The sequence below is a fragment of the Saccopteryx leptura genome, chromosome 2, assembly GCF_036850995.1.
Source record: "Saccopteryx leptura isolate mSacLep1 chromosome 2, mSacLep1_pri_phased_curated, whole genome shotgun sequence".
Lineage (NCBI taxonomy): Eukaryota > Metazoa > Chordata > Mammalia > Chiroptera > Emballonuridae > Saccopteryx > Saccopteryx leptura.
Window position 1 is genome coordinate 107,100,360 of NC_089504.1, and position 27,859 is coordinate 107,128,218.

The window sequence follows — 27,859 nt, forward strand, 5'->3', positions numbered from 1 at the left end:
AGCAGTAAAGAGTCCTACCTCTCTCCCCTTGTACTGGAGGCTACATGGCGAATAGTAGTGAGACACTGATATCCTTCTCAGCCAGGAGGTATCAGTGTAGGTTTGACAGGGAGCCAGAAGTAACAAAGAGCTGCCCCATCTCTGGTATCTCTGGAGGGTGAGTGGGGAGCCTGGACTTACACCCCGGTCTTCCTCTGACAGAGCAGGGCCAGACAAAGCCAGCTGACATAGAAGATTTCAGCAAGGTCTGGAGTCACAACACATTACCTGAAGTGTTCATATTTCAACTGAAAATCAGTTGTCATACTAAGGAAAATCTCAAGAGAAGATAATCAATAAAAACCAACATTGCTATGACAGCAATATTAATCTTAAAATTGTGACAATGATTATAGAGCAAATACCGTGGAAATGTACCAATAAGCAATTACAAGCATGCTTAAAACATGAAAAAATTAACTCTCAGCAAAAAATAGAAAATAGAAAGTCTGAAAAGAAATACAAGGAAGATATTAGGAAGAACCAAATGGAAATTTTAGAACTTAAAAATTAATAACCAAAATAAATAAAAATTTAGTGGATAGCCCCAGCAGCAGAATGGAAGAGATGGAAGAAAGAGTTTAGTGACCTGAAAAGTAGAGCAGTAGAAATTAACAAATCTCAGCAGCAGAGAAAATAGACTAAAATAAAATGAGCAGAGCATCATGAGCCTGTGGAGCTATAACAAAGAGCTGATATTTGTGCTATTGGGTGATACAAGTTTTCCTGCACTACATAAGAAACTCAGTATTCATTCAGTTTGGACACTAAATGTATTCAGCTCTTGCTGATAGTTACTTTTCTCTTTGTTTCTTTTTTTTTTAATTTTTATTTATTTTTTATTTATTCATTTTAGAGAGGAGAGGGAGAGACAGAGAGAGAGAGGAGAGACAGAGAGAGAGAAGGGGGGGAGGAGCTGGAAGCATCAACTCCCATATGTGCCTTGACCAGGCAAGCCCAGGGTTTTGAACCGGCGACCTCAGCATTTCCAGGTCGACGCTTTATCCACTGCGCCACCACAGGTCAGGCTCTCTTTGTTTCTTTGATCATTGTGTTCTCAGCTTCCGATTTAAAGAATTTTAAGTAAAAGATCAAATTTTAAAAAAATTTTCCCTCACTTTCATCTGTTGTTTGATTTTTGACAAAACTCAGAATCCAAGATAATTAATAGACTATCAAAATTTGTTTTATAAATTTAGTTAACACCGAGTGATTCTTTTAAAAAATTGTTTTGAATTACAGTTGGCATTATTATATTAGCTTCAGGTATACAGCACAGTGGTTATAGACTTTAACATTTATATAACTTATAATGTTTAACACCCACCTGGCACCATACAGTTATTAACAATATTATTGACTCTATTCCCTATGCTGTACTGTACATATCCCCAGGACTATTCTCTAACTTAATCCTTTCACCTTTTCCACCCACCTCCACCCCCCTCCCATCACTGTGTAATTCTAATACAGATAGAATTCTACCTGCTTATTTAATATGCCATATCCAAATTATAACCAGTGACTTGGTTAACAACTTTATACCTTTTTTTAGTTTTTAAAATAATTTGGTAAAAATCCATTTGGATCATGTCTTCATTTTGAGATCTGTTATCCAAAATTATTTATTGACTCAAAGCTGCTAGATTATTATAAATCTCAATAACCTGGTAGTTTGCCATTTTTCACTTATACAACTCATAAAGAATGTCATCATTTATGAAGTGACATTTTCTATTTTCACCTCCTTTGCATTACTTGAATAAATTATTAATCATTTACCTGAGGTATCAAAAAAGTTTTCCATCTGAGAAATAGCGCAATCATTCAGCTCAGTTTGGAACTCATATGAGAAATCTTGGGGGGGTTTTCTTTCCAAGAAATCTTAAAGTAAATAGTATATTTTTTCTAATTAGCAGTTGCATGAGCTATTTGTAATATTTCAAATTATTTTTTCTAAAGGAAATTAGCCATCTGTTTTTAGTATCTCTAGGGTCTCTCAAAGTGAATTTCTGTAATTCCAGGTAGCAAGTTTTGTTTCACATTACCTTAAACACTACTTTCTAAATGCCATGATTTTGTATGACGTGATTAAATTTTTTAATATTTATTTTAATTGAATTTATTGGGGTACAGGTTTAGGTGTGCAACTCAACAAAACATCAACTGCACACTGCACCATGTACCCTCCACTCCAAGCAAATTCTTTTTTGTCCCCATTCCCCACCTCCTTGCCCACCCCCACCTATCCCACACCCCTTTCCCGCTGGCTGTCGCTATACTCATCTGTCTCTATAGTGGTAACAAATTGTTTATTTTATTTTTAGACATTACATGTGTTAACTCATATAAACTTCACACAGCCCTATAAGTGACCTATAAATGAGGCTTCGAATGTTTTGAATTAGTGAATGTCACACAGCTGTCCAGGCAGAGGTGGGAGTCCAACCCAAAGTCTGTAGAACTTAAAACATTTTTGCTTTTTATCATACAACCAACATTTGAATGCTTTTTGAGATTATTCATGGCAGATAGGAATTAATACCATGGGATTTTATGTAATTTAATATACCTTTTTAAATGTATATTTACATTTGCAAACACTAGTTCTGGCGTATAGGAATGGTTTGTGAATTGTATACACACACACACACACACACACACACACACACACACCCCACCACCCCCCCACCCCCCCTACCTAAATTTTTGGCTCAGGGTTTGCTCCAGGCCCTGCTTCCTGCCTGTAGTTTTGGAACTTTACTCTTGTTATTTTCTCTTAACATCCTTCCTGTTTATATAAATTTTGGATTGTCTGTATTTGGCTTTGACCTGGTATTTCCTTGAGACTCTACTTCCCGTCTGCTGCAAGCACAGCAGCTACATTGAGGTATTCCTTTTCTTTCCCCCATTGATTTGAGAGAGAAAGAGGAGAAGGGAAAGAAAGAGAGAAACAACTTGTTCCACTTAGTTGTACACTCATTGGTTGCTTCTTGTATGTGTGCTGACTAGAGATCAACCCTGCATCCTCAGTGCACCCAGATGATGCTCTGTCTACTGAGCCACCGAGTAGGGTTGAGGTATTTCTTTTATTCTCGGTCTCTATAGCCTGTGAATGATTTCTAATATTGTACCTAAGAAAAATAAAAGTGTTTTTTTGTGTGTAAATAGCCCTATTGATCAAGGTTTTGCCTAGCAGAGTAGTTTCATGTTTTCTTGGAGTATATATATTTTGCTTCATATTCATTTATCAATATTTGTTATATATAAATGCTCTTGTTTAGTTTGGATAACAAAAATTTCTTCTCACCAAAACCCACAGCTAACACAAATCCCTCCTAATTCCTACCTCTTATAGGTGATCTCTGTTAACTTTAATGTATATCCTCTTATTTTTCTTTGTCTTTCTGTGTGTATGTATATGTATCTATGAAAGTTATATCTCCACATAAATACATATAGCTAGATGAGTAAAGGCATTCTTAAAGCAAAAGATTGACAAACATGACTTTGTAAAAACTTCAGAATTTAGCAAAACACAAAATACTATACTTTTTTATTTAGGTGAGAGGAGGGGAGATGGTGAGGCAGACTCCCACATGTACCCTGACCAGGATCTACCTGACAACCCCATGTGGGACCAATGCTTGAGTACCAAGCTATTTTTAGCACCTGAGGCTGGCATGTGCAGACCAACCAAGCCATCCTCAGCTCCTGGGGCCGACACTGGAACCAGATGAGCCACTGGCTATGGGAGGGGAAGAGAGAAAGAAACGGGAGGAGGAGGGGGAGAGAAGCAGATGATCATTTCTCCTGTGTGCCCTGACTGAGAATTGAACCCAGGACGTCCATGTGCAGGGCTAACATTTTATCCACTGAGCCACCAGCCAGGGCCACAAAATATGATAAAAAAAAAAAGTGGTGGGATTTTTTTTTTTTAATGCAGCGATAATATGAAAAAATATTTGCAACACATCTATTAGTCAAATGCACAGAATAAGTTTTTTGTGTGTCATTAGTTAGTTCCATTATCCACCTATCACATCATGTAAGTCAAGAACTTTAGGCTGGCCTGTGGTGGTGGCACAGTGGATAAAATATTGACCTGGAACACTGAAGTCGCCGGTTTAAAACCCTGGGCTTGCCTATTCTAGTCACGTACAACAAGCAGTCAGTGAGCACTATGAGTTGATACTTCTCATTGCCCCATCCCTCCTCTCTCACTGTTACAATCAATAAATAAAATTTAAAAAAAAATTTTTTTAAATGACTCTTATCTTAGATACCTTTTTCATCCTCACTTTATATATCCAGCTACTCTCCCAGTATCTCCTAGGTATCTCTGGAATTGATCCATTTTCTCCATCAAATTCAAGCTTCCACCATAATTGTTCTGTACTACTGCTATATCGACTTAACTGGTCTGCGTACTTTCATTCTTTCTCCATTCTAATGTGTTTTCCATACCACACAAAGTGATCTTTTTGAAACACATACCTCATCATGTAAGCATCTTACAAATACAGACATTACTAACTTTGATGGATGGGTGTGTGTGTGTGTGTATCAGCAACAGAAATAGAGATTGGTCAGTCATTTCAGTTGCTTTCATGAAAATGAAACTGGCCCCTGTCTAGCTGTACACATTTCTTGTTCCCAGATTTGGGTTCCTTTTGTTTTCCTTGGAACGTACTCTTTTAGTTATCTTTGTTAATACTTATATATTCTTCCTAGAATTCTTTCCTAACCACCAAATTGTTATTCTATTATTCAGGTTTAGATATGACAAAATTCTCTGTCGTAAAACTTACCATAATTTTACATTTGAGTGATTCATCTGACTCTTGTACTAAACTATAAGTTCTGTAAGGGGAGGGTCCAAGTTTGTGTCTGCTTACCATTGTATGCTTGGCATGTAACATAATGCTAGATACATACTGGACACCTGTTTTAGTAAACTTTATCTGCTATAACAAAATACCATAGACTGGGTGGCTTAAACAATAGGCAATCGTTTCTCACAGTTCTGGAAAATAGAGAGTCCCCTGTGCTGGTCAGCTCTGTATATGGTGAGGACCCCTTTTCTATCTGTCTTACAGATGGCTGCCATGTTGATGTGTCCTCCAACATACAGGTACTGAGCTCTAGTCTCTTCCTCTTCTATAAGAATGCCAGTCCCATCAGGTCTGCTCCACCTTCGTGACCTCATCTAAACCCAATTACCTCCCAGAAACCCAACCTCCTAATACCATCACATTAAAGGTTGGGGTTTCAACACGAATTTTAGGGGAATAAAACATTGAGTTCGTAACAACAGCCTGTAAGTATTTGTTTTAATTAACACATTAGAAATACAAGCAAAAAATATAAATAAGTTCACAAAAGGATAGAATACCAATGCCAGTAAACATATTTCAACCTTATGTGTAATCAGGAAATAAAACAGTGATTATTTCATCCCCATCATGTTGAGGGAATTTTTAAAGATTGATAATGTCAACTAAGTGTTTCACAAACTATAGAAATGATCCCTGAAAGTATAGTCTTAACTAAGTGTTTCAAAACATGCCCATTAGGAGGATGTTATTAAATAAAAGTATCAGCCAGCCATACTGTGGAATATTTTCAGCTATTACAAGAGAAGCATTACATTCCCATGCATTTAAAATAGTCTCATTAGTTTTTGTTTTACAAAAAGAACCTGAAAAAGTGACTATGTATATATGTTTTTATACTCACATATAAATTCATAACAAAGGTACTGGGAAGATCTTTGCCATGCTGTTGGTAGTGTTTATTTCTAAGCGATCATGATAGTAGAAAAGGTTTAAAGGATGTCTTTCCTATTTCTTTCTCACTTTGCAAGCTTTTATTTTTACTGTTTTTATAATGAGAATATTATGTAGTTTGTGGAAAAAAATACAAATGAGTTAAATTGTTTATGGAAAGAGAAAAGCAGCCATTCTTTACATATAAAAAAGGAAAATCAGAGATGCCATGTGTGTTTTCTCCTACTATGGTACAACCATTCAGAAATTTTTTAGTTGGGAATTTACAAAGGTCATGTTAAATAGATGATTCTCGATATGCAGTAGACACATGAAAGTGACTGAAAACCTTTTGTGTCTGAATCCCGTTGGCAGGTTTGATGAAGCCTGTGATTACTTCCACAGGGTTGTATTTTGGATACATAAAATACAGAGTACAGTGAAAATCAATTATATTGGATTTCATTTCTCAAAATATTAGAAAAACACATTTGTGGTATAGTTTTATATGTACTATTTTTTTCTTTTTTAAGTTAGGGGAGTGGAGATAGTGAGACAGACTCCCACCTGCACCCCGATGGGAATCCACCTGGCAACCCCTGTCTAGAGCAGATGCTCAAATCAATCAAGCTATTTTTAGTGCCTGAGGCTGATGCACTAGAACCAGCTGAGCTATTCTTAGTGCCCAGGGCCAACACTCGAACCAGTTGAGCCACTGGCTGTGGTAAGGGAAGAAGGGAGAAGAGGGAGGGGTGAGAAGCAGATGGTCATTTCTCCTGTGTGCCCTGACCGGGAATTGAACCCAGGACATCCATATACCAGGTGACACTGTCCACTAAATGAACCCGCCAGAGCTATATGTGCTTCTTTATTAACACATTAAATGAAAAGCCTTAATGGTTGGTCTAATAACTACTTTAATTTCAAAATAGTGGCGGGCATAAATAATATTTTAAGGTATCTGCATCAGTGGAATGGTCTTCAGAATTCTGTCCATGGACTCCAAGTTAAATCTTGGTTATGACACAGGATAGGGAGCATGGAAATTAGTTAGAAAACCAGTCAATATGGAGATAATAAAAAAAAATCTTAGTGGAGGCAATCTGAAATGATCCTGTGAAGGACTTTCTAAGTATTATTTAAAATCACCTTTTTTTTTTTGTATTAGTAAGGCAATGTATGTATACATTATAGAAAAATTAGGAAATATAAATTTTAAAAACTAAAATGTTCTCTGTGGGTTTTTTTGTTTTTTGGGTTTTTTTTTTATAGTGACAGAGAGGGATAGATAGGAACGGAGAGAGATGTGAAGCATCAATCATTAGTTTTTCGTTGCGACACCTTAGTTATTCATTGATTGCTTTCTCATATGTGCCTTAACCATGGGCCTTCAGCAGACCGAGTAACCCCTTGCTTGAGCCAGCGACCTTGGGTCCAAGCTGGTGAGCTTTTTTGCTCAAGCCAGATGAGCCTGCGCTCAAGCTGGCAACCTCGGGGTCTTGAACCTGGGTCCTCCGCATCCCAATCCGATGCTCTATCCACTGCGCCACCGCCTGGTCAGGCTTTTTTAAAACTTAAATAATATATATCCTGTCCTTGGGGGGGGGAGGGGTTGTTTGTTTTTTTGTGTTATTTTTGGTATTTTTCTGAAGTTGGAAACGGGGAGGCAGTCAGACTCCCGCATGCGCCCAACAGGGATCCACCCGGCATGCCCACCAGGGGGCGATGCTCTGCCCATCTAGGGCATTGCTCTGTCGCAACCAGAGCCATTCTAGCACCTGAGGCAGAGGCCATGGAGCCATCCTCAGCGCCCAGGCCAACTTTGCTCAAGTGGAGCATTGGCTGCAGGAGGGGAAGAGAGAGACAGAGAGGAAGGAGAGGGGGAGGGGTGGAGAAGCAGATGGGCGCTTCTCCTGTGTGCCCTGGCCGGGAATTGAGCCAGGGACTCCTGCACGCCAGGCCGACGCTCTACCACTGAGCCAACCGGCCAGGGCTTTCCTTGGTTTTTTATTGCTGCTCTTACATAGTTTTCCTCATTGGCTATGCATTTATTCTTGTTTCAATGATATCATTACTTAACTATCTTCCCTTTGATTTTACAGGTTTTTGATTGGTCAGGGAGCACATGTAGGAGCTGTCAACAGTGAAGGAGACACACCTTTAGATATTGCTGAGGAGGAGGCAATGGAAGAATTACTTCAAAATGAAGTTAATCGGCAAGGTACTATAAAAGCAGCCTGAATGGGAAAATGTTTACAACTATTTTAGAAAGAACCTGATAATTTTTCAGTAAAATATTTGTTGACATCGAAAGATAATTATAATTTGAATGAAAAAAATCAGCTTACCTAACAGTGTGCAATAACATTCTATTTGAAAAATTTAGTATATGCTTCTCAACTCTACATCTTATTATTTTTAAAGTTGAAAGAAGTATTATCGGGCATAGAATAATAAGAGCTTTGGAGAGAAATAAAATAGGCAAAAAAGGTAAGATGTGGGTAGGATAAATGTGACACATTGTAAATTTAAAGCAGTCAAGCAGTTCTCACTGAAGAGTCTAATGAACAAAATAAATTAGTATACAAAATAGAAACAGACTCATAGATACAGAGGACATACTGACACTTGTCAGAGGGGAGGTAGATGGGGCCTAAGTGAAAAAGGGGAAGGGATTAAACAAACAAAAGCTCATAGACTCAGACAGCAGTCTGGTGATTACCAGAGGGACAGAGAAGTGAGGGGATATAGAAGAGGGTAGAGGGAGGGTAAGTAGTCAGGGAAAGAGACCTGACTTAGGGTGGTAAACACACAGTGATGTGTACAGATGATGGGTTTTAGATGTGCACCTGAAACCTGTATAATTTTATTAACTAATGTCATCCAAAAAAAGTTGTCACTGATCAAGTGGTATCTGAATGAGGTGAGGGAATGAATCATCTTGGTATGGGGAAAAAACATTCCAGACAGGGACCAACTTATGCAAAGATCAAAGCGTATCTCATGTATTCAAAGAAGCATCAAGTAGACTTGTGTGACTGGAACAGGCAGAACAAGGAAGAGACCGGAAGGTGATGAGGTCACAGAAGTAGCAGTGGACCACATTATATAAGGCCTTATGGCCCATTGGAAGGACTTCGGCCTTTAATCTGAGTGAAGTTGGGAGCCCAGGGTTTGGAGTAGAGAAGTGACATTATCTGACTTACTTCAGGCAGGATCTCTGTGGCTGCTGTGTTGAGAATAGAGTGTAGGAAAGCAAGGGCAGAAGTAGAGTGATGGTAAACAAAGTGATGAGAAGAGGTTACATTTTTATTTGGAAGTTTTGGCCAAGAGGATTATTGAGTGATTTATGTAAGGTGTGTAAGGCAAAAGAAAGCAGGGAAGATTCCAAGATTTTTGTTTCAATTTAAGAAGTGAGTATTGTGGGAAAACCAGATTTTGTAATGAAAGTTTAGAGCAGCGGTTCTCAACCTCTCAGCAGAAAATACATATTTATTATACAATACATTTTTAAATAAAATATTTAAATATGTATTTCCGATGGCTTTAGGGGACCCCTGTGTTTTGGTCGTTTGACCCCCGCCGGGGTCGCGACCCACAGGTTGAGAACCGTTGGTTTAGAGGTTCATTTTCAAGAACTGTTAAGTTTGGCCTGACCAGGCAGTTGCGCAGTGGATAGAGCATCAGACTGGGACACAGAGGACCCAGGTTTGAAACCCTGAGGTCGCCAGCTTGAGCACAGGCTCATCCAGCTGGAGCGGGGATTCACTAGCTTGAAGCTCAAGGTCGCTGGTTTCAGCAAGGGGTCACACTGGCTCTGCTGTAGTCCTCCAGTCAAGGCACATATCGGAAAGTAATAAGTGAACAACTAAGGAGACTAAGGAGCCGCAATGAAGAATTGATGCTTCTCATCTCTCTCCCTGCCTGCCTGTCTGTCCCTCTCTCTGTCTCTCTCTCTCTGTCATACACACACAAAAAAGAACATTGTTTGTTTGTTTTACTGTTTTTTCTATTTTTGTTTTACCTATTATTTATCCAAGCAATTGAATGTGTGAGTAAAGAGAGGTACAATTTGGAATATGAATTTGAGAAGTGTCAATTTATAGATGAGAATTGATTACTTATAGATAGAGTGATGAGTGTTCCAAAACTATAATAATCATAGCACAACTCGGCTATAATTTACTAAAAACCACTGAATTGAACACTTTAAATAGTATATCTCAATAAAGCAGTAACTTTATATATTTATATATATTATAATATATATTAAATATTACATATTATACTGTATATATAATTCAGCAATTCCTCCTCTGGGTACATACCCAAAGAATTAAAAGGAAGGTTTCAAAGGGCTATTTATACCCCCATATTTATAACAACATTATTTACAATAACCAAAATATGAAGGCACAGAAAGTGTCCAGCGAATAAGTGGATAAACAAAATGTGGTATATACATACAATTGGATACTGTACATTTAAGGAGGAAATTTCAAAACATGCTACAGTATGGATGAACCTTGAAGGCATATTAAGTGAAATAAGCACTCACAGAAAGACAAATACTGTATGGTTTATTTCACTTAATGAGGTGTATATACCTCAAGTAGTCAAATTCATTGAGAAAGTGGAATAATAAATGTCAGGAGCTGGGAGGAGATGAAAATGGGATTGAGTCTGATGAGTATAGCATTTCAGTTTTGCAAGATGAAAAGTAGTTTGGAGATTGGTTTACACAACAATATAAGTATACTTAACAGTACTAAACTAAAAATGGTTATTAAGGTGGCACATTTTGTGTTATTTTACTATTAATATTGTATATATATACATATACGTGTGTGTGCGTGTGTATAAAACTACTCTGTGTGATTCTCACTATATTTTATTATGGCAGTGATTAAGTGGGTATTACCAGAAGAGAAATGTGTTTTACTAATGTGTTAAAGGATAAAGGAAAGGTATGAATATTGGTTTAGAGCATTGGTTCTCAAACTTTTTGAAGTCAGGGCGCATTTAAAATCCTAAAAATAATTGTAGGCGCACTATATACAAATTTCTGAGAAATATGTTATAATAATTAAGTCAAATATTAAAGAAAAACATGTATAAAGTCCAAGCATGTTTTTATGGTAATTAAACAAAATTAAATATGACAAAATTAAATTTGTTCTGACATTAAAAAACATTTTTATGTTATATTTTTTGTTATGCTTTTTAGAATTTGTAAAAAAGAGTTAAAAAAAAACAACAAAAAAGTTATCTTTTTATATATATAGATACATTCTTGGTAAGATTTAGTAAATTTGGCAGGACCCAGCATGAATGTGTTAAGTTTTTTTATTCTTGTGTTTATGAGAAACATGAGCCTGATGTGTCCTAGCGATTTCTTCAATGTTTGGGCATATATTTGAAAGGCAAACTCTCATTTCCTCGTCAATACATTGAAGAATTCCTCTTTTTAGTCTTAATTGTGTTGAGGGTAAAAAATCCTAATTCATATAAATAGGATGTTGAAAATTGTAGTAAAATGTTCAAAGCTTTTTTAGATATTGCCACATATTCATCTTTTATAGAAATCCAAAAGGCTTCAAGAGACAATTCCTTATGTTTAATCATCAATCCACGATCAGTGGATATAGTTGCCAGTTCTTCTTCTGTTAATGTTAAACCAAAATCACTTGAAGCTTTCATGAATAGTTTCTAATCCAATCATATTATTCACTGTTAAATGATGGAAAATGCTATAAATTAAATTCTGCCCATCAGCCTTAAAGTCTTATTTTATTTACACTTAACTTTTGCTCACTTCCAGAATCGGATTCTTCAATATCATGCTTCTTTTTGAGAAATCTATCCATTTTATTTGGGTGTATTAAATAATATAATGATGTGTTAATAATAAATATAATAATGATGTATTAACAAAAAGAGTAGTATTTCCATAATGAAATGGTATAATAGAGTAACTATATTTATTTTTTTATCTGGGCACATGCCGCAAACCAGCAGAGCTAGTAATTCCAGGTCCCGAGTGGGAATGGTGCAGAATTAAGAAAATACATGGAATTAAGAAAATACGGGGTTTGTAGGGCCCTGTAATTGCTGTTGGCAGGAACAAAGAGCGCCCAAAAACCGCATCTTGCTTTATTTATAGGGCAAAGTGGGCCATTAGCAAATCAATGAGATCTTTGATCATGTTTCCAAGGCAACCCAAGAATTTTACCAAGTGCAGAAAACCCCCACCATACATATCATCTTAACTTTACACCAAACAAAGGATAGAAGAAACTTGCCTCCAGTCTTTCTGGGGAACATGGGGGGTAGTGTAAACAATCCAGCACCACAGCTTAACAGCCTTTTGCAACCTAATCAGGCAAGTGAGGTGAGGGGTTGGGCAGACTGTCTGCTTACAGCCAATTCCCCACACCTCTGTCCCCCAAATATCTAAACTCCAAAAACCGTGTTGGTTTTCTGGTCCCCAACAGGCACATATTTCTCTGGAATACCATAAGGTGCATCTGGAAATTTTCTAGGGTGTACCAGTGTGCCCTGGCGCACACTTTGAGAACAACTGGTTTAGAGGATTGACTCCTGCTGAAGTGTATTTCATTCAGTAGGAAATAGAAGTTAAGCCAGTTCCTTGGAAAGAGGTTTTTTTTTCCTTGAGATTAGGAAATTTTATAATGACTATTCAGTTGTCCCTGGAATAGAGATTTTTATTACTTGAGATTAGGAAAATTCATAGTGACCACTCAGTTGTTTAAAAAGAAAAATCTTAGGCACTAAAACTTGAGAAAATAGTTAAATGCCAAAATAGAATTGAGGCATTATAACAAGTGGTTGAAGATACCTGGAGTCCAGGTGCTACAGGACACGTTAGAATTGTTGTCTTAAACTGAAGTTTGAGTAAGTACAGAGAGGGTTCAGGCAGGCATTTTGGAGTAATGGGACAGATAGAAAGTATCATGAGCTAGAAAGAGGAGTACCTCATTTGCCATCGTGCCCTGATGAGTGCTCAGATAGTTAAGTTGCCTGTACAACAGTGGTTAAAAGGCATGGAGATGTACTGGAAACTTCTTGCCTTTAGCTTCCTTTTATATAAAAGAAACTGTTAGCAATGCTGGTTTTAATTGTACTGATTTATTCAGTATTGATCAATGTGTCAGCAAATGTTCTGAGTGTTGAGTATTGAAGGAAAAACGTAAGGCAGTTTTTGTTCTCAAGAATTTTACGGTGGCAAATATATAAACAACTTCACAATGCAGTGTGTTATGTGCTGAAATACAGATAGGAACAGAATGTTGTGGGAGAACAGGAGTGGCTATGACTTACTGCAGTAGTCAGGAAAAGTTTCAAAGTGATAACATTTGAGGAGTTTGATTGGCAGCAAAGAGAGGCAGTGGACAGAAAAGGCAGGTCAGGGAGACTAGTAACGTGTGAAGAAAAGGAATTGGAAATATAGCGTATGTGAAGAATTCATTAGAATTGTAATGGAGATAGGAAATCAGGATGGAATTACTAGGAGTTGGAGGTGAGGCTTGAAAAGTGTGGGCTGGAGCCAGATGGTAAAGGACATGTATTTTGCAGGCATTAGACAGATGCACCAAGGATCTCAGCAGGAAGTTAATTGGATTTGGTTTTTAGTATTAAAGCTGATGATGTTTTGGAGGGTGAATTTAAATGGGGGTGGGGGCGCATGGTGACATGCCTTCTTTTAAGAAGGCTCTTAAATCCAAGTAGAAGATGATAAGGACCAAAACTTACATTTCAAGTGGGAAAGTAGGGCTGTTTTGAGGAAATGTTAAAGTAAAATTAAAACAGTGTGGTGAGGAACTGAATGTGGAGATGAAGGAAAAAAATATTTGCTTCCTGAAGTTTCCAGTGTATGAAGCGATTGGATGAATTAATATGCAAAATGTGAGATGAAGCGGGGAAAAGATTTAATAAGTGCATTTGTTTTGATATATATTAAGTTTGTGGTGGGTAAACATTTCTAGACAACAGTGGCTGGTTGAAATTTAGGAGATGTCAGGATACAAAATGTAAATGTGGGAGATTAATACATGAGGAAGAATTCTAGAAAATAGTAGATGAGATGACTGGAACTGAAAAGTGAACCACTATTGCTAATAAGAGTAGCTGACTCTTATTAAATGTTAGTTATATGCCAGGTATGGAGAGGAGAGCTTCATATGCATTATCTCAATTCATTTTATGCTCATAACAATTTAAGAGGTTCATACTACTATTATCCTCATTTTTCAGATAAGAAATTGAGGCTTAGTAATTTGCCCACAGTTATATGGGTAGGAAATGGTGTGTAGTTCAGTCCCAACAGTGTGATAGACATCTTGAGCCCACATTCTACATCACTGTCTCAGACTGCATTTATTAAGGAGGTCTCCTAGAAAACTTGATGTTCATTTTTTATATAATGGGAATATATGAATTTATATAGCATAACTATACACTTATTCCAAAGAAACCAAGAGATAGGGGCAGCTCTAATAGATTTTAATAATTATGAAAAAGAGCACCCTAAATATATCTTTAGTAGTGATAAGGTTTTTCAAATTGTTTATCCTGGCATGAAAGTTATTTAATATTTTTAAATTCTTTAATCATTTTTTGGCTCTTATTTCTTATTCTAATATATTTTATCAATAATAAGTTAATATTTAAATAAATATCCTTTGAAAGTAGTAATGATTTAACACTAGCTAAACCTATTTCTGTTTTACATTTTAATGCAATTCTATTTCTTTCGCTTGGGATACAGTCATGTTTTTGTATCTCTTACCTGACCAAATTTCAGTTTGTTTGTTTTTACTGAGAAATTTGGCTACATATCAATCAAATACTTGTTTTTCAGTAGTAGTGACAGATGTTAGTCTAATCTCTTTGTTATATTATACCCAATTTAGTTGTAGTATCTTTTTTTCATTGTTTAAAAACCTTGCAGTTATAGTAGGTAGATTAAAAACCAGCCTTATAAGATTTACATTCTACTAGACAATAAAGCAAGATCATAGACTTTTAGATCTGATAATAGTAGTTAACACCTTGGTGCTTACTTCTGATCTAAACATTTCATATACATCAATTAATTTAATCATTACAACAGCCCTATGGGTAAGGTACTTTCATTACCCCTATCTTACAAATAAAGAAACTGAACATTAACATAGATTAAGTGTCTTGCTCAAGATAAAACTAGTAAGTGTCAATTCGCAGATCAGGATTGAAACCCAGCAGTCTAATTTCAGTATTTGTTCTTAACACATTATACAAATATTCAAAGAACTTATGGCTTTCTCAAGGTCACTGACTAAAGCACTGGGATAAGAAACAAGTATTATAATATATAGTACAATGAGAGTATGTTGTTTTTTTCTTTTTAATGAACTAAATAGGGTCTATAACTAGTCAGTAATTTCTTTTTTAATTTTAAGAACAAGAGTTTTTTTCTAACTGAAGTTTCTTAAGCACAAGGGATTTCCCTTTACATATACTTTAATTGTAAACTTAAGTGTTTTTGTTTTTATGTAATTCAAGTTATAAGCATGATTTGGAAATAAAAAGATCATTTTTTTATAATTAGATAAACGTTATGAAATTAGGTAAATCAATAAGTAAGAAGTATGTTTTCTTTTTTAAGTTCAAGTCCAGAGGAAATTTAGAATAGTAAAAGACATTAAAACTCAGAATGTTTATTAAGATGGTAAAGGCAAAAAAGGGATAAAGAAAATAAAGAGGTTTATGATTTAAAAACGTAGTAAAAGAATAAAACATTAAAAAAATCAGTCTGAGAAAAATCACTTAGTGAAAAGGTTATTTTTAATGTATTACGATGCAGTTTTATAATTTTTTCTGAATAACATTAGAAGGCATCTTAAATAAGATGGGTTGAAGAATTATAGTATGTTTTATTCATTAAAATTATCGAATATATAGTGTATATGCTTGATTGTTTTTATAAAGTACAAGGAAAAGGTGTTATTTCATGTGAGAGGGGGAGTGGTGGAGAAGCAGATGGGCACTTCTCGAACTGTGTTCCCTGACCGGGAATTGAACTTGGAACTTCCACACACTGGGCTGATGCTCTACCACTGAGTCAACTGGCCAGGGCCTGCCTGGAAAGATCTTTGGATGAGAAAAACCAGGGTATCTACAATGAGCAAGGTGACACTATATGACTTAGTTTAAGAGGATCCCTTAAACTAAAGTTAAGGCAGAAACAAATGTTAATTTGAATGCTATTGCAATCATCAAGGGAAGAGATAATGGTTACTAAAACCAGGCTGATAGCAGTGAAGATGGTAAAGAAGTAAGATACTGGGTTCTTCAAGGAACACCAACAGAATTGGCTGTTAGTTTGGACATAGGAGAAAAAGAGAAGTCAAAGATGAATCAAAGGTTTTTAGCCTGAGCAATATGAAAAACAAAGTTTTTAATATGAAAAATGTGAAGTTTGAGATGACCTAATAGACATCTAATTGGAGGTATCAAGTTGTCAGTTGAATGTCAGAGTCTGGAGAACAGAAAAAAGGTCAAGTCTAGGCAAAAAAAATAAAGAAAAAAGAAAGAAAAGGTAAAAAGAGGGCCAAAATAATATTGTGGTGCAAAGACTAAAATATCAGTAGAAAATTCTAATAAAATATAATATTCCCATATTTTTTATTTAACCAACTTATTATAAGCAGCCCATTTTTCTTTTTTCTTTTTTTTTCTTTCCATTTTTCTGAAGCTGGAAACAGGGAGAGACAGTCAGACAGACTCCCGCATGCGCCCGACCGGGATCCACCCAGCACTCCCACCAGGGGGCAATGCTCTGCCCATCCTGGGCATCGCCATGTTGCGACCAGAGCCACTCTAGCGCCTGAGGCAGAGGCCACAGAGCCATCCCCAGCGCCCGGGCCATCTTTGCTCCAATGGAGCCGTGAGCAGCCCATTTTTCAAAAATATAATTTGACTTTTCATTTGAACTTGGAATGTTTTGTGTAATTTTGTTTTCTAATATAGAAAGAACATTTTCTATAAAGAAAAATAAAAACAATTTTAATTTTATCAGGGGTTGATATAGAAGCAGCTCGAAAGGAAGAAGAACGGATTATGCTAAGAGATGCAAGACAATGGCTCAATAGTGGTCATATAAATGATGTTCGGCATGCTAAATCTGGAGGTACAGCACTTCATGTTGCAGCGGCTAAAGGCTATACGGAAGTTTTAAAGTAAGTACTGTTTTTCACAATTGTTCTACTTTGTTTTGGTTTTTACTCTGGTACTCCGGTATTCCATTTCTTAAGATACTTGCAAACATTTTGAAACAACTTATGAAAGGCATTTAATATTCATTTACAAAAAGAAAAACTACCTTGAATATTGTTGCTTTGTTTCTAAAGCTTTTTCACTCTCACATTTTTATTATTTTACTGTTGTTTTCTATAGTTGCAATTTTCCAATAAGTTACTAAGTGTCAGACAACCGTAGTATGTTATTTATTAGCCCACCTGGGCTAATAAATTATTAGTCATTTTGAGGTTCACAGATTGGCAAACTCTGATTTCTGACACTAAGATCAATATCATATATTAATATATTTTTGTTTATATATCCTGAGAGCTTAATTCTCAGAACTCTGAGAGCTTGGTTCCTATTGAATATTTATATACATGTAATTTATCTAAAATACAGTTTCTTTTTACTACATGAACACTGGGATTCAAGTGCTGTTAGCATAATACTATATTAAATATCAAGCCAGAAGCAATTTAGACTATATAGGACAATGTAGTGATCAACAAATTTACTTGGAGCAAAGATTTTTTATGACACAGTAAATTTTTTTCTTTTTTTACTTATGGAATGCAAAGGTGTTGACAACTACATGAAAATTCAGTGCAGAACTTTTGTCTGTGTATGTGAGAGGAAATAAGACTGGCCCTAGCAAACTATACTATACCCTTTAATACTGCTTTTATTCCTGTTGCGTTTCTAATGTCATGTTCTTATTCCCTCTTCTCAGTAAAAAGTTAAGCAGTTTAAGTGTATCAACTATCCCTAAATTTCTTCCTTTTTTCAATTTCTACCACTTAAGTAATTTAAGCTTTCACTATACTAAGTAGTACAATTAACTTCTAATTAGTTTCCTTGTCCCCCATCGGTTTCTCTAATCCAAAACTTTTCAAACTTTTAAACCCCATTAGCAGGTTATAAAATAAACTTAGTGACTTCCCAACAGCATTTTTAAAAGAAAGAATTAGGAATATTAAAGAGTGTAAAACTTTTTTTTTTTTTTACAGAGACAGAGAGTCAGAGAGAGGGATAGATAGGGACAGACAGACAGGAACAGAGAGAATAGAAGCATCAATCATCAGTTTTTCGTTACGACACCTTAGTTCAGGGGTAGTCAACCTTTTTATACCACCTACTTTTGTATCTCTGTTAGTAGTAATATTTTCTAACCGCCCAACAGTTCCACAGTAATGGTGATTTATAAAGTAGGGAAGTAACTTTACTTTATAAAATTTATAAAGCAGAGTTACAGCAAGTTAAAGCATATAATAATAATTACTTACTAAGTACTTTATGTCGGATTTTTGCTAAGTTTGGCAGAATAAATCTTTATTAAACTTACTATAGTTAAATCTATCCTTTTATTTATACTTTGGTTGCTCCACTACCACCCACCATGAAAGCTGGAATGCCCACTAGTGGGCAGTAGGAACCAGGTTGACTACCACTGCCTTAGTTGTTCATTGATTGCTCTCTCATATGTGCCTTGACCGGGGGCCTTCAGCAGACTGAGTAACCCCTTGCTCAAGCCAGCGACCTTGGGTCCAAGCTGGTGAGCTTTGCTCAAACCAGATGAGCCCACATTCAAGCTGGCGACCTCGGGGTCTCGAACCTGGGTCCTCTGCATTCCAGTCTGACGCTCTATCCACTGCACCACCGCCTGGTCAGGCTAAAATTTTTTTCTATAAACATATACTTGAGTACTGGATTACACTGTAAAATAGATTTTAAACTGCTTTCAGATGGTCTTTGTAATTAGGTTATCCAGGCTTTTAAAATTCTTTATTAAGATTCTCAATGAGGATCAGGATATATGTTGAACTCCTCAACTTAACATATAAGACCATTTGTCATCTGGTCATGGGCTCCTCTTTTAAACTAAGCTGCTATCATTGCTCCTCAGGCATGCATTACTCCATTTATATACACTTGAAGTTCTTTCATGATGTCTTAATGCCTATTCTTGTTTCTGTCTAGATACCTTTATTCACCATCTCTTTAATTTGGAGTCACATTTCTATTGATCCTTTGACTTAGTTCAAGACCCTTAAGCCTATGAAAAGTAAAATGCCCAACCTCATTCTTAATAAGAGCAGATAAAGCTATAATAAGTAATTTTATCATCTGTCATACTAACAAAGATCAAAATACCTGGCATCAAATACTCTAGCAATTAAAACACTACAAGATATGGAAAGAGCATTAAGATGTTTTGTTTGTAGTTTTGTTTTTATTCACTGAGGGGAGGGGAGGCAGAGACAGACTCCCCACATGTGCCCGGACCAGATCCACCCAGCAAGCCCATTAGTAGGTTGCTCGGCAACTGAGCTAGTCTTAGTACCTGAGGTGGAGGCTAAGGAGCCATCCTCAGTGCCTGGGGCCAACTCACTCCAATCGAGCCATAGCTGCAGGAGGAGAAGAGATAGAGAGAAGCAAGAGGGGAAGGGGTGGAGAAACAGATGGGAGCTTCTCCTGTGTGCACTGAGTGGGAAACTGGTTAAAGGTCAGCAGTGGAAGAGTGACTTCCCTGTATAGCCATTTATTCTTTTTTATTTTTGAACCTTGTGAATGTATTACATATGATAATACATTAATAAAAATATATGTGAAATGAAAAATAAATAGAGGGTATCTTTTTCAAATACCCCACTTACCATTTTCCCCCCAAACACACACAACCCGATTGCCTCTCCATCTTAGAACCTGTCTGTGTTAATTGTTGTTTTACTTGACTTTTGTCCTCCATTAGAAGCTCTTTGAATATAATGAGTACTGTCTTATATTTTTTAGTGTCCTTGTTTGGCCTAGCATATACAAAGAACCATATATGGGGGGGGGCTATATCTATTTTCCTGACTCTTCTTGTCCACATAGGCTCCCAGGTACTTATAATTTTATATTGTTCAGGATATTTAATATTATTATAGTTCACATTTTTTGATGGGGGATATATTTTATCTTGTATCCCAGTATTAATTCTATCATTATAAACTTTCTGATAGTTTATATGTTTTAGCCTGTTTTTTACAAGATTGGTGGCTCTTTAAAATTGGTTTTCAGGCAGACGACAGGTAGTGGTATGAGAATCATATGGGCTTTAAAAATACGGATTCACAGGGCCCATCTTGCAGTATGCTGCTTGATCCAGTAAGTCTGGGGTGGAACTGGGGAATATTTTTTTTAAACAAAATTTTCAGATGGTTCTGCTACAGAGCCAGAATCGGAAACAGCTGCTGTAGATACTGTTTGGAATTAGGGAACCAGTTCTTAAACCATAAATAAATGAAGGGTTATGTATTAGCTATCACTACCACCTTCTGTAGGTAAAAAGAAGCCCTTCTCAAGCTCAACATCTTGGAAAGTAAGGTAAAGGTCACCAGATTTCCTGGGTTGTAAAGTATTTAGTGTTTTGCCTGTGTGTGTTGGGCTGTGCTATGTGCAATTTATAGACCCATTCTCTTGCTCTCTGTGAGCTTAATTTCTAAATAAAATAAAGGTTGATGTCAGTACACAGTTAGAAGGGCATACTAACAATTTGTGCAACTCTTTGTGTTGTATTAAAATGTATTCCTGTTTTCTAGCTTTCTTGATGATTGGAATATCTGCTTTCTATGGCTGTAGGAAAGTAGACTTGACCCCTTGGAATACTTATTCTGCTTTGTTTTGTTCCTAATAGTCAGAAAGTCACTGTCCTAGGAAAATTTCCCATGGTTGATCACGAAGGTTGTGAAAGCTTTCACAAACCAGTTTCTCAACTGTAAAGCAGCAAACAAAATCACTATAGAGTAAGCTTGTTTGATCCAGGTATATACTTTTAGAATACGTTTAGCCTGAGATAACTTATTGTATGGATACTTGAAGGCTTCCCTGCAATAAATCCAACATACAAATTGATCCAGTAGTTTTTGATCTCACATTGAAAAATTATAGGCTTTCCTCTGAAAGTTTTAATTACAGGTCATATTAACAAGAATTAATCAGTGTCATACCAAACCATAAGACTTATAGTCATTAGGAATGAATTAAAGCTGAATGCATTATTATGGCAGTAACTCAAGATGCTCTTTGCCAGTGTTTTCTGAGAATTACTTTCATTTGCCGTATTTCATTGATGAGAGGGGGGATTTGAATGATGAAGAGAGAAATATATTGCAAATACTTGTTAACTTGCATGGTATAAAGCTATTGATTACATTTGTTCATTTCTAGATTTTAATGATCTAACTTACTATAATTTCTTTAGACTTTTAATACAGGCAGGCTATGATGTTAATATTAAAGATTATGATGGCTGGACACCTCTTCATGCTGCAGCTCACTGGGGTAAAGAAGAAGCATGTCGAATATTAGTGGACAATCTATGTGATATGGAGATGGTCAACAAAGTGGTAGGCCTTTTAAATGTATTCTAAACATTTAGAAATATAATTTTAGTCTTAAGAATATTAAAAGAATATAAGTTATATAATTGTATTGTTTTATTAACTATATAAAACAATATATTGTCAATTACTTATTGACTTTTATTATTAATTAATTGTTGAAGTCTTTTTCAGCTACCTGTGAGGTGGTTTTGGCCTTATTCTGCAAAGAAAGAATTACTACTTTTTCAGTGTTCATATTACCATACATAGAGAATAGATTTGGGTACTTCAATTGAAATTATATTAAGAATTCATAACTTGAGAAAATTTTGCATCTCTAATGAATTTTTTCTTCCATTATTATATTTATGAGTTGGAATACATATAGAAGTAAGTTTCTAATTCTTTGCACCTGATTGTCTTATTAGCTTGCATATAGTAGCTTTTTAAGTGACATGAATAGTAGGGTATTATATCACGTAAGATTGGTAAAAACCATAAACTTTTATGCTAAATAAGATCATTGAGAGACCTCATCTAGTCTCCTAGTTTTGTGGATGAGAAAAGTTTAGTGAGGTTAATGATTTACGAGGGAGTGAATGTCATATTACAAGGGCTTGTCACAAAAGCATGAACATATTCAAGCTATCAGATTCCTTATTAGATTAGATTTCGACTCTGCTCCCTTTCAAGTGCCATCGGTTAGTCACCAGTGTCACCAATATTCTTACTAGTTCCCTCCCACGCCGTGTCAGTAGATGTTAAGGATCATGCACAGTTGCAGAACTCAAAACATATTTCTTTTAGTGAGCTTAATTATCCTTAATTTCCATTGAATATTCCATATGTATTGCATTTGATAGGCTAGTGTAGTAAATTATACTTAGCATAGGTCCCTAAAATGATCTCATCTTTATTCAAATAGGGACATCTCATTCTGTTGTGTTCATTAACTATGAGTGGTGGTGCTGTAGTTTCTAGTTGGGGATCTGCAAAGGGAAGAGATATATATCACATGTCTGAGATTCTCCCATGGGTCACAGATAAGTATTTGGAGGTTAAGGGTACTAGTGCAGATTTAGGATCTAGACCAGTGGTAGTCAACCTGGTCCCTACTGCCCACTAGTGGGCGTTCCAGCTTTCATGGTGGGTGGTAGCGGAGCAACCAAAGTATAAATAAAAAGATAGATTGGCCTGACCTGTGGTGGCGCAGTGGATAAAGCGTCGACCTGGAAATGCTGAGGTCACCGGTTCGAAACCCTGGGCTTGCCTGGTCAAGGCACATATGGGAGTTGATGCTTCCAGCTCCTCCCCACCTTCTCTCTCTGTCTCTCTCTCTCTGTCTCTCTCTCCTCTCTCTCTCCCTCTCTGTCTCTCTCTCTTCCTTTCTCTCTCCTCTCTAAAATGAATAAATAAAATTAAATTAAAAAATTAAAAAAAAAGATAGATTTAACTATAGTAAGTTGTTTTATAAAGATTTATTCTGCCAAACTTAGCGAAAATCCAACATAAAGTACTTGGTAAGTAATTATTATTATATGCTTTAACTTGCTGTAACTCTGCTTTATAAATTTTATAAAGTAAAGTTACTTTCCTACTTTATAAATCACTATTACTGTGGAACCGGTGGGCAGTTAGAAAAGTTTACTACTAACAGATACAGAAGTGGGTGGTAGGTATAAAAAGGTTGACTACCTCTGACCTAGATGCTGACACAAAGAGATAAAGAAGCCCTCTGAACTTCTTTGTACTTCCTAGAGGATTTCATTATGTATTTATAAATATATTTTAAATTAGAAATGTACAGGCAAGAAGATCAGGAAAGTCAAGATAAAAAATGTTTGAGAATGATTCATCTAAGTATAGGTTGGCCCTTTACAAATAGTTGTCTTCAATCTAAATTTTTTTTAAATCTAAATTTTTATCAAAACTTTTTTTTTTGTATTTTTCCAAAGTGAGAAGTGGAAAGGCAGAAAGACAGACTCCCACATGCGCCCAACCAGGATCCACTCAGCAAGCCCATCAGGGGGCGATGCTCTGCCCAACTGGGGCGTTGCTCTGTCGCAACCAAAGCCATTCTAGCGCATGAGGCGGACGCCATGGAGCCATCCTTAGTGCCCAGGCCAACTTTGCTCCAATGGAGCTTTGACTGTGGGAGGGGGAGAAAGAGATAGAGAGAAAGGAAACAAGAAAGAGTGGAGAGGCAGATGGGCGCTTCTCCTGTGTGCTCTGGCCAGAACCGAACCCAGGACATCCACAAGCCAAGCCAATGCTCTACACTAGCCAACTTTTGATAATTTGCTTTGTCTTTTTTTTATTATAACAGTTTCCTGTTTTATAATCAGCGTTACAGGACAGGTAAATGCTGATACTATTTAAGTTAAAGGCCAGCAATTTTAGCTTGACAATTTATATTCTTCTGTGTAGAAATTTTCCCCAGCAGTTGAGATTTTAATGAAGAAATTAGCAAATGAATACTTGTTACTTTCTGATCACTGTTCTGCATTCCTGCCTCCCACATTTTGCCCCATACAGAGCACTTGTCCACTGACATGGGTAGTGCTGATACTGGTTCATTTAGTGATAGTGGTCTCCAAATAAAGACCAAAAGAGAGAAGCTTGTTATTTGAAATGGTTTTCCAAAAGATTATAGCACTTTTTACTTTAAACACATTGTTTTGCTAGTGAAATATACTCAATATGTAGTATGTATGAGAAAAAAAAATTTTATCTTTTATCTGTTCTATTATTATCTAACTCCTCTGCCAGACAGTTCATGATTATGCCCTAGGAAGAAAACTACATATGAAATCATTTTGCTGCCTGACCAGGCAATGGTGCAGTAGATAGAGCATCAGACTAGGATTCAGAAGACCCAGGTTTGAAATCCCAAGGTCACTGGCTTGAGCGCAGGCTCATCCAGCTTGAGCACAGGGTTGCTGGCTTGAGCATGGGATCATAGACATGACCCCATGGTCACTGGCTTGAGCCCAAGGTCGCTGGCTTGAGCAAGGAGCCACTCACTCTGCTGCAGCCCCTCAGTCAAGGCACATATGAGAAAGCAATCAGTGAACAAATAATCAATGGACAACTAAGATGCCGCAGTGAAGAATTGATGCTTCTCATTTCTCTTCCTTCCTGTCTGTCCCTATCTGTCCCTCTCTCTGACTCCCTGTCAAAAAAAAAAAAATCATTTTGCTTTATCTTCCTTTGTTTCCATGTTACTATATTAGCAGTTCTTTGAGTCACCCTATAATTTAATATCTCATTTCCTCATCACTTTAGTGCATCGTAATATGATCTTAAAAAAATTATGTCTTGTAATTCCTTAAAATTTTTTTGGTTTTCAGCTTGTTTCAGGACAATGCTATCCTTTTAACAACAGTATAAAGTTGTTACCTGAGTTTTGCAGATTCAGGAACATGATCAGAGAAGTCGAGTTATTTTCATAAAGCCCTAATAATTGTTTCCTTTGGTCTGCTAAGTTCTTCTGTAATAACATTTCTTAGTTTTTGAGCTCTCATGTTTTATTTTTCCTGATACTAACTCATAAGTTGTAAAAAATATGATTTTAAAATTTTAATCAAAATATGATTTTTCTTTTAAAATACCAAGATTTTTGCCCTGGCCAGGTGGATCTGAATAAAGCATCATCCCAGCATGCCAGACATCACCATTCAGGGCACGTAAGAGAAGCAGTCAAATAAGTACACACTAAAAGAAGCAACTAGGAGAAACAAGTTAATGCCTCTCTCTCTCTCTCTCTCTCTCTCTCTCTCTTGCTCTCTCTGGTTCTCTCTAAAAAAAAGTCAAGATTTTTAAGACCTCTTTTTAGAGCAAGGGGCTACATAATATACAAGGATTCTGAAGGCTTTTGTGGCATAAATATACCCAGGTACAAGTTTTGTGGGTTTTTTGTTTTTGTTTTTAGAATTATAGTCTATAGTAATGGAAGATATTTTTATAAGACTTTTAATTTTTAATTTGTTGTTTTGCCTATGTGACTTAGGCTGTATCTGTTTTCACTGAGTAAATTTTAAATTAACATGTCATACTTCATGTTCAGTCAAAGCAAATTAGTCTTAATTGTGTAAGCCTGCCTTTGAATTTATCTTGTCATTTGATACTTTCTTCAGTATATGTAATTGAAATTTTTTACTAAATTTTTTTTAATGATATCAAGAAATGTAGTTAAGGTACTTTCAGTTTTGGATGAATTCTTTACTAATAGAAAACATGATTTTGGGAAATGTATAATATAGAAAATGCAGTATATTATATTATGAAAGCTTAAAAGTTTTTCTACATTAAAGTGGGGAAATTGTTCTAAAGTTACAATATTTAGAAATTTTTGTCTTGTTTAACTTATTGGTAGACTCTAAAACATATTTGCTGTCATTTTAACTTATTTTAAATTGTGTGATACAGATTTTAAATAGAAATATTTTTGTTTCTTTAATTAAAATAATTGTTTTACTAAAATATACTCAAATATTGGCTCTTTTAAAATATTAACTCAGGTGTCTTTGTAATTGGAATTTTCTCCAACTGCAGTATTACAATCAGTAGTAAACCGCTTTTTAGCTTCATAGCTGTCATAAAGACTTAAATGAATAACAGAAGTGTTGCTGTTATTAATGGACACAAGGATTCTTTTTCCTGATTCTATCTAAGCTTATTCTTATTTTCTGTAAAGACAATGGAGCAATAGAAACATAGACTCTATTCCCTTCATTACCTGCATGACCTTGGGCAAATCTGGGTTTCCTCTTCTGTACAATGGGAATCTTAGTAATGCTTGTCCTGACTACTTCACTGGTTGTTGTAAAGATAAAAGAGATCATACCTGCAAAAGCGATCAGTTAGAGTAAAAAAGGAAGGAAGAATGAAGAGGCACAGTTAAACAATGGCTCTAGGATGACTAGTAATTTACAGATGTATTGAACTAATTTTTTAAGCAGTAATTTTTTAAAGATAGTTTTCTTGATTGATAGAGTTTTTGTTTCCTCATACCTCAGCATTGTGCCCTAGGTTTCCTGGTTGCTTTGAGTGACTGCTTATATGCCCATCTTCTGTTAGTACTCCATTAATGAACCATATTAGCCTTATAGTAGTTATGGTGGTTAGCTTCATAACTGTCCTATCAATTGTTTAAACAGCATGGTTAAGTGATTGAGTTAATTGGTGTGCTCTTTTGAAATTAGAAACTTTTCTGTGTTTATAGCCTACTTTTTACTCCAGGTTTTAGTCTGTATAAGCTGCTGTTTGCAAAGTATACTCATTTATTAAGGGAGAAAGTACAAGAAAGAGTAAAGTGAGCTTGTTTCTTATTCTTAGGAAAATTTTTTTGTTACTAACATGAGCACATTGCATTTAATAGTGCTAAAATTTTATTAAAATTTTTTTAAATGTTCAATCTGTGGTATTTCATTTATGACTAGGGTTGATAAATGCTTCAAATAATAGCCAATGAGGTATTTCCACATAACATAATCTTGGACACAGTTTGCTTAACAAGTACAGCATGTGTAACATTATAGAACTAATCACACAGACAGTATGATATTGTAAAACTAGGATTAACATACACTAGAAATCTAAAAGCCATTTTCTAATATTGAGCCAGTTATTTTTGTCTCAAAGCTCAGTATTCTTCAGGAATTTGATTCTTAGCATTTAATACTCATGGTGGAAATGGGGAAAATGTTTATTAAAGCTAAAACTTTTGGTCTATTTAAGAAAGGATAGACTGCCTCTTACCACTGGGAACACTTTCTAACAAGAAAAGGCAGGTATAAAAGTGTTTTTGAACCTTGTTTATTTTAAATACATTCTCCAATCTTTTATTGATAAAGCAGTATTTTATGTACTTTTACTATATATGTCATAGCAGGCAATGGAAAAACTAGCTCAACTATTGAGTAGCTTCTATTTAGCTTCATAGTGTAGGGAAATGTAACTCCTAAGTAAATGTCAATATCTTGATATTGTTATAGAATTGAAGTTGTAGTTTTGTTTGTTTTTAAATGAAGCGTTTGTGTGATTTTAGCGGTTATTATTGTCTACCCATCTGACTTTGTCATGGATAGGGGACACCTGTTAGGAAAGAAATTTTAAATTTCCTTTTGGAGTGATTTCTAGTTGAAAAAAATTAAATGTTTTCTAAGAAAGGATCATACACTGGCTAACATATAGGTTAGATTAGAATATACGTATTATAAATAATGAACTTCTTGGCATTTTGGAAACTCATACCAGTATGGTTATTCTGAAGACTAATGCAGGCAGCAGGAAAAATCTTATGTTTGGTCAGCAGCTCTTTTAAATTTTCTTTTTCATAGTGAATAAAAATGGATTGACAGGTGTTCTATCTGGATTCATTTT

The 27,859-nt window shown here is 35.8% G+C and overlaps 1 protein-coding gene and 1 pseudogene across 10 annotated transcripts in view; one reads left to right on the plus strand and one right to left on the minus strand.

Moving 5' to 3' along the window:
- PPP1R12A (protein phosphatase 1 regulatory subunit 12A) overlaps positions 1-27,859 on the plus strand; it is a 157,808-nt gene that overhangs the window by 68,893 nt on the left and 61,056 nt on the right. For all 10 annotated transcript variants that reach the window (XM_066368491.1, XM_066368489.1, XM_066368495.1 and 7 more), the window contains exons 3-5: positions 7,910-8,028; positions 16,888-17,047; positions 21,355-21,499. In XM_066368491.1, coding sequence (XP_066224588.1) covers positions 7,910-8,028; positions 16,888-17,047; positions 21,355-21,499 — 424 coding nt within the window. The remainder of the gene's footprint in view (positions 1-7,909; positions 8,029-16,887; positions 17,048-21,354; positions 21,500-27,859) is intronic.
- Positions 5,470-5,586, minus strand: LOC136396359 (small nucleolar RNA U3; annotated as a pseudogene).